General features: G+C 39.0%; 2 protein-coding genes across 2 annotated transcripts; both read right to left on the bottom strand.

Moving 5' to 3' along the window:
• Positions 1-679: 679 nt before the first annotated feature.
• Positions 680-3,082, bottom strand: LOC101158747 (lecithin retinol acyltransferase-like). The gene is made up of 2 exons (XM_004066019.5): positions 2,473-3,082; positions 680-1,922 (listed from the first exon to the last, which is right to left on the bottom strand). Exons 1-2 carry the CDS (start codon positions 2,956-2,958, stop codon positions 1,767-1,769), a joined length of 642 nt encoding a protein of 213 aa, XP_004066067.1. The 5' UTR covers positions 2,959-3,082; the 3' UTR covers positions 680-1,766.
• A 199-nt stretch (positions 3,083-3,281) lies between these two features.
• On the bottom strand, positions 3,282-5,170 carry lrata (lecithin retinol acyltransferase a). Its single transcript, XM_004065957.5, has 2 exons — positions 4,527-5,170; positions 3,282-3,779 (listed from the first exon to the last, which is right to left on the bottom strand). The coding sequence occupies exons 1-2, from the start codon at positions 5,058-5,060 to the stop codon at positions 3,627-3,629; spliced, it is 687 nt and encodes a 228-aa protein (XP_004066005.1). The 5' UTR covers positions 5,061-5,170; the 3' UTR covers positions 3,282-3,626.
• Between the last annotated feature and the right edge of the window lie 2,435 nt (positions 5,171-7,605).

Below are 7,605 nucleotides of genomic sequence, written 5' to 3'. Positions count from 1 at the left end.
AAAACCCACGGCGAGGCATCCTTTCAGCACTGTGGGCCTCGCCTGTGGGACAGCCTGCCTGAGGACGTGAGGGCTTCATCCACCATGGAGGTTTTTAAGAAAAAACTTAAGAAACATCTTTTTAGTAAAGCTTTTACATGGTTTTTACTTGACCACATGCTTTTATTTGATTTTATAAAATTTTGACAGCTAATTTTATGTGTTTTGATTTTAAAGGAGGGATGTGTATGTGTTGGGTTTTTGTGTGTTTTTATTAATTCATTAATTTTATTATTATTAGCATTTATTTTTATTCTTATTATTTTTACTATATTTATTATTTTAACTATATATATATATATATATATATATATATATATATATATATATATATATATATATATATATATATATATATATATATATATATATATATATATATATATATATATTATTTTTTTCTTGCTTTTTTATTCTTTCTCTGGGAAGCACTTCTAGATGCTGTATAGCATGAAAAGCGCTATATAAATAAAGTTGAATTTGAATTTGAGAATAAATTAGAGCTTAACAAAAAATGAGGCAGCACTTTTATGATGAAACAGAGACAGTCTGCATTCAGGAAGTTTTATTTCTTAAAATTGTCACTACTTTTTTCATTTTCTCAACACAACAAAAAAAATTAAAATTGAAAAGCCCAGTTTGAATTTCTGAGTATTTCTTTATTCAAATCGTATTCAAGTTGAATCATGAACGGATGAAAAAAAGCTGTTGGAAAAAGTTTGTAGCTGTTATATAGAAGCTACAGTCTGCAGGCAACAAGCTCCCTGCTCTGCTCCATTCTGATGGATCATCTTGCAGACAAATAGATCCATGTACGTCTTTGATTTCCTTGTTAGAGCTGGGATCTGGGTCAAAACTACTACACGTTTTGGGATGAGACTGGGTTTCAAAACTGTACAGCTGGATAACTCCAGTATTGCTCGCCATTTTTGTTGCACCTGTCATAATAGATTGTGAGGGGATGTAAGGTAGCAGGAGAGTGGGTGAAAAGATGGATGACAGTAAAAGGGGAAGCTTACTCCACGCCCAAATTTCAAATGAGCTACTGCAGCTCTGCAGAAACTATGTCCTGGAAAATGACACAGATTTGTTTATTTAGCCTAAAAACAGCATAATCATAATTAAAAGACCACTCTGAACACTTTTACAATAGAGCAAAAGAGGATCAGAGTGGGATGTTAATCTGACCAAAAGAGACCTGTGGTCTCTCAGTGCAATTCAAGCGAAAAGCAAAAGAGGAAACTTTTTTACACTTTGAGAAGAAAAGTTATTCATGGAACTAAGATGAGTCACAGGGTCTGTGGTTTTGTAGATTCATCTAATTTTATTCTAGATCAGCTTTGATGTGAAGGCCGTGTCACACAGACACTCTAGTCATAAGCTGCATGATTCTCAACCGACCAAAAATTTGGAACAGCTCAAAACCAAATTCACATAAAGACTTGTCAGCCAAAATCCTCGACAGACACCTACGGACATCGATGAACGCAAGAAACACTTATGAATTACGTACATCACGCATTTATCACGACAGACCGACATTTCATATTTGGAAAATGTGCAAAATGCAGGTAGCGGCTGTGTGAAACAGTGTTAACACAGATGTCTGTTTGTGATTGAAGGCATTGTCTTTGATTACTAAATGAACTGTGTGAGGCTTAAAATCCTCTCAAATTTTTAGCACAGTCAGCTTTTCATTTTTGCTTTCCCAACAGGTAAGAGGTTGGTTAGGACGCCATCCAGATGGTGAAAGAGATGAGAAAGGTAAGCAACGCTGCCGTCAGCGTCACACAGCCCAGGTGCAGCATGGTGCAGACGCCGCACAGAGCTGTCAAGTAGGCGCTCATTCTGCTGAACACGATCTTCCGAACCGTTGTGCAGAACTGAAAGACAGAGTTTCAGAATCAGAGTTATTTGTCCTTGAACCTACTCTAGATGGAGCTATTGGCCTCCAAAATGATGCTTTTGACCTGAGCAGCTCAGGGCTGAAAGAACATTTGTGTGACAGATTGTGAAATTGGAAAGACTCAGAAGTTTAACCCTGGTTTTCTCTACTTTTGTGCAACTTTGAAAGTACTGCACATGCTCACTGTTCCCTTTCTAATATATAGCAACCCTGCATTGTCTATTTCTGTGTAAAGAACAGAGGCACTTTCAATGTCTTGAATTAAAAGTTAGGTTCCATTTAAAGGTAAAATAGTTTGTTCTGTTGGAATAAATGGGTTTCTATACAGGAAAGAGTTGCGTGGGATTAAAATGTTTCAGTCAAACTTGCGAGAAAATTAAAAATAGACTTTTTTAAGATAACTTAAATAGCTGACATATAAATAAACTATTAGATGTATTTTTGCTTAACTCCAGGTCAACACGTGGTAAAGAATTGTAGAAAATACATTTTAAAGAGTTTTGATGTCTTGCTTCAGGACACCCTACCTGGTAAGTCTGATAACTTATGGCGACGCCGTATCTGCAATACATGACATAGTGTTCGCAGTTGTACCACAGCAAGCTGTAGGTGACCGATCCCAGTAGTTTCTCAGCCCGCTGTGCCACCTCTTCCCCATCCAAAGGGGGCCGCTTGCACATTTTATCCATGTGGTTGATCAGAATCTCTGCTCCATAAGCAAAATCCTCCACAGAGTCCACTCTTACGCTGGCCACCTTGGCAATGACCCCCATCAATAGGCGGTTGTTGGTCACCATCTTGGCAATGGCGGATTTGTCCTTGGAAATTGCCGGCAGGATGTCAGGAATGAGGTGAGCTACCCGGTCGTTGCCCAAGTAGATGCCAAAGTGGGTGAACAGCGTCCTGGGCACCTCCAACAAGTCCCCGCGTTTGTACAGCGACAGGTCATGCTTGGAAGTTTCTTCTTTTTTGAGGAGCCCAAAGAAAAAGTTGAGCAGCTGATAGAGAAACATGATGGTGTGAAGCAAAACCGTAACGCCTGACCATTTTATTGGAAGGGAGGGACGGGGGTGGTGAGTGGGATTTAAAAGCTGCTCTGCATTAATTGTTCACGCTTTAGGAGGAAATAAAGGGGCTTTTAATAATCTGTGCTGTGTGGTCAGACTTGAACACAATCCCCCCCCTCAGCTTTTTTTTGCAATGTATTGAGGTCAAGGATCCTCATTAGGAAACCTGACATGGCAACAGGCAGGTCCAATCCTAATCTAAAGGTTACAGAGACAGTCAGGTATGATAGCCAATTTAAAAAAAGAAGCCTTGTAAGACAAAGTTTACTGTATATAACTGTTTTATTCAGCTTTTCTTTATATGAATTATTGCAATGTATAAAAGTTTATCACAACATTTTACAATTTTCAGTCAGGGATAGGTCGTTCGTGGATGACAGTACTGGCAGATAAGAAAAGAAATATTAACATTTTCAGTACATAGGCTGTAAAGAAAAACATGATAGTATTATAATGGTATTTCTATACAAAGGTAACTACAATATTATTGTAGCATTTTGAACACGTTTGAGTCTTAAGTCTTTGAAGCCACATGATAAAGGCGATACAGGGAAGTTTTCGTCCAACTCATGTTTGTGTCAAGTTTTTTCCTTTTGCCGATGAAGAAAGCGTCCTCAACCTGCCATCCACAAAGAGAAGGGGATCAGAACGGTGGGTACAGTGGTTGAAGGAGCGACGCCAAAGCAAACCAATGAGATAAAGCCAAGAAGTCCTGTGATGATGACACTCCGCTGGTCTCTGATCAGAGATTTCAAACTTTCACAGAACTAGAAAAGAGAAAAAATAAGCAAAAATAAGGAATTTATGACATTATTGCTGTTTAATTGTGATTTTATTTTTTTAATAAGTTACTGATGTAAACTAGCATCTCAAATACTTCACAGTCATTGTAAGGGGGCTTTTCATTTTAATTTCACAGCAGCTCAGACTAGATTAGCAAAAAAATGTAACAACGAATGATGACGTTAAGATCCTCACACCTGATTGTGGGAAACATGTTCTTGTGCTATTTTTTTTCTATGAAGGAGAGCATATATAAAGAAAATTAAGCTTAAAATTTTATTTCTGAGTATTTCTTTATTTAAAATACCTGTGAATCGGGAGCAGACAAAAAAATGTAATTGGAAAAAGCGCTTTTTTGTAATGTAGAAAACACACTTTGGGCACCATTCCCTCTGCTCTGCTCCAATTTGATGGACCCACTTAGACAGACACACAGACAAATAGATCCATGTATGTATTGCTGCCATTTTTGTCCCACCAGTAATGTTAGGTTATGAGGGGCTGTAAGCCAGTGGGAGAGCATGTAAACAGAATGATGGATGTCAGGAAGTAGGGGCGGGCTTACTCCACGCCAACTTTTTATCTGCATTTTTTCAACAAAATTTTTTTTTAATGCATCGTCAATAATTTATTATAATTTCTTTTTTATAATCATAATAACCAAGATTGACTTTTTTTTAATGGGACAAAAAATCAAATCCTTAAATAGTAGTTTGTTCTTGCTCATGTACCTTCTCAGTCTGCCTGCTGGTGGCAGATCCGTATCTGCAGAATGTGACAAAGTGCTCGCAGTTGTTCCACAGGAGGCTGTACTGAACGTCTCCCAGCAGCCTCTCGGCCCTCTGGGCCACGCGCTCGCCGGGCAGCGGCTGCGTCTGCATCATCCTGTCCGCGCGGTTCACCAGGATGCTGGATCCGTACGCGAAGTCCTCCAGCGAGTCCACTCTCACCGATGCCCTCCTGTAGATGCAGCCCAGGATGAGTCTGTCGTTGGTGATGACGGAGCGGAGGAGCCTGCTGTTGCTTGTAAACACGGGGAGGATGTCTGGGATCAAATGCGCCACTTTGTTGTCGCCCAGATAGATGCCAAAGTGGGTGAAGAGCGTTCTCGGCACCTCCAGCAGGTCCCCCCTCTGCAGGGGTGGAGGGGGAGCGCGCGGTGCGGCGCGCCCCCGATCATCGCTCTCCCACCAGGGAGACTCGAAATACTTGAGTCTGAACAGAAGAGAAAGTTTTTCTACAAGAAAGGTCAAAAGCTGCAGCATGGTGACTGAAGGAAATCAGCAAAGACGCTCGATGAGAGCTTTTTATTCACAAGAGGAGGAGGCAGGTCAGAGGATCGTCATTGGCGCAAGCGGTTTATAGCACCTCAGAGGCTCCTGAGGCTCAGTTTCCACATTTTATTATACACATAATAGACGATTCAACATAAAATCTATTTTATTTTCCTGAAATTCTTCTAAAAACTCCATAATTTAAAATAAACTGGTCTGTTTTTAACCTAACCCAGAAGTTCAAAAGGTACTAACCTTTTTCCTGAGTTATTGTAACTCGGAAAAAAAGAGAAAATAAAAACATAAATTGGGTTCAAATGAAACCACTGTAACCCAAGATATATTTTGCTCCAAAAAGTGTCCCTAAAAGCAAGGTGAATAACCCAAGAACTTGGTTGAAGAAATAACCAAAATGTTTAAAGAGTCTATGATTCATAGTTTATAAGAAAAGAAGTTTTTAAGCAGTCAGTCATTGGAAGGCCTTCCCTGTTCCGTCAGGTGCATCCTGGTGGTCAGAAGTTCACTTCAGTTCATCCTCTGATCACACAGAAACAAACCAGAAAATGAGTCAAACATATGAGGGTTGAGTTCATTGAGTTTCATATTAGTTTAAAACACTGGATGGGGCTCGGTGCTGTAGTGGCCCTTCAAGAATCCAACCTTAAGCCATGCATGTATATGAGTGGGTTTTCTCTGCACACTCCAGCATCTCCTCACAGCTCCAAAACATGCTTTGATTGATTTAATCTAAATGATCCTGCGTGTCTTTTTGATATGGACGCACAAACTGTCCAGCTACTTCTCCCCAAAAGTAGCTATAAGATAGGCTCCAGCATCCCAACGGCACAGCAAAAAACTAAGCAGGAATAGATAAATGGAGAAAGCAGGAGTACTGAGATTTAAAAATCTCATGAAGCCCCATGAAAATCTTCTGACTTTACTCAATTGTCTGCCCCAAGAAAAGCTTAATCATTACACAGGGTAAAATGTTTGTATCCCACTCTAGGCGGTAGAATCTCTGATGTCTGGTTCCACCAGGTTTTTTCGAGAGATCACATTTCTTTTCTTTTAGTGCTTGAATTATAATGACAGCTCCTCAGATTTGACTTTTTTAATATTGTGTCATCACATCTTATCACTCTTCTTTTTTGTCTTTATTTCCTACATGCATTAATCAGTTTCAAGAATGTACCCTCAGGTCTCATGCACGTGATTTCAACTCTCGTGTTGGTGCTTCTTAATCGTTTGTACTTTAGCACTGTGAAGATTAGGCTAAGATGCTTAGAATTTGGAAATGAAATGAAAAAAGGAAACGAGAAATGACAATGTTTAGTCCAGTTGCAGAAATTCTTATTTGTGTTTTGGCATCATTTGTTCTGGTGAAAATCCAAAAAACCTTCGTCATTTTCTAGGACATAGTTTCTGCAGAGCATAAAGACATACATGGATCTATTTGTCTTTACCAAAGATGTGTCACACCTACTATCAGGGCGGATGTGATCTTTGTCTCTTTGATTTATCAAATTTAAATTAAGCTGGAATTTCCCTCTTTCTACATTCAATTAGGGTAACCTAAAACATCAAAGCTGCATCCTTCTTGTCTCATAAACATCCACCTAGTCATGGACCAGTAATCTCCCTTAAAAAAAGAGACACAAACAAACAAGAAAAGAAACGAAAGCATCATACAAACTGGCATGAATAGCAATATTGACCTGCGTTTGCATGAATTAAATGCTTCAAAAAGAGATCAATAGAACCTAATTAAATTCAATTATTCAATGTTTATTTATATAGCCCAATATTTACAACAATAGTCATCTAAATGGGCTTCATATAGGTAATTGTGTAATAAAAATGAATCAAAAAGAACATAAACTCATAGAGTGCAATAGGTATAAGCTAAACGAAACTAAACAGACTAAAATAAACTGGACATCCCTGCCCTTAGACCATCCTTTGCAAGAAGGAAAAACAGATTCAGGAAAAAAAAAAAAAAGAAACCTCAGGGGTGTCCACAATAAGAAGGGATCCTCCCCAGGACGGACAGGCGAGGTACCAGAACTCTTAGAGAAGAATTAGCTTATCTAACTCTACAACTACATGTTTAAAAAGTCAAGCAGATAAGTTTCATCCAGATGAGTTGGGGGATGGCGCGAGACGAGGCAGATGTAGGGTCCACAACCAAGGGTAGGAGCAGGAGCAGAGACGAGGTCCACAGCCAAGTACAGGAGCACTTCCCTCCCCCGGAGGGAAGTGGGAAAGAGAGACAATACATGAATCGCACTGCACCAAGCAGAGCATTTAGGACACCACCATGTTGTACTTTTAAGCTACATGTCTCGTTGCATGAATGCTTCTCTGTCAGATGTTTGTTATTGCATTTTCATTATTTATCATATCAATGGTTTTTGCAACAATTCCAAGCAACATTAGTTTTATTTATTTATTTGTTTGTTTACTTTTACCATTGGAGCTATTTTTATGGTTTGATTTTGGGTAATTTTTTTTTTCCTACTTAATAGATGTTTTTTAT

The sequence above is a fragment of the Oryzias latipes genome (assembly GCF_053564925.1).
Source record: "Oryzias latipes strain Hd-rR chromosome 1 unlocalized genomic scaffold, Olatipes_Hd-rR_3.1 chr1_Y".
NCBI lineage: Eukaryota > Metazoa > Chordata > Actinopteri > Beloniformes > Adrianichthyidae > Oryzias > Oryzias latipes.
The sequence above is the reverse complement of the archived record's forward strand: the minus strand, read 5'-3'. Positions and strand labels throughout refer to the sequence as shown.

What these genes read in the sequence shown, in the direction of transcription:
- LOC101158747 (XM_004066019.5), bottom strand. Translation starts at nt 2,958, where the DNA reads ATGTTTCTCTATCAGCTGCTCAACTTTTTCTTTGGGCTCCTCAAAAAA. An exon ending in TAAGTTATCAGACTTACCAG is followed by an intron (nt 1,923 to 2,472) that starts GTAGGGTGTCCT and finishes TCTGTCTTTCAG; the next exon opens with TTCTGCACAACGGTTCGGAA.
- lrata (XM_004065957.5), bottom strand. Translation starts at nt 5,060, where the DNA reads ATGCTGCAGCTTTTGACCTTTCTTGTAGAAAAACTTTCTCTTCTGTTC. An exon ending in CCAGCAGGCAGACTGAGAAG is followed by an intron (nt 3,780 to 4,526) that starts GTACATGAGCAA and finishes TCTCTTTTCTAG; the next exon opens with TTCTGTGAAAGTTTGAAATC.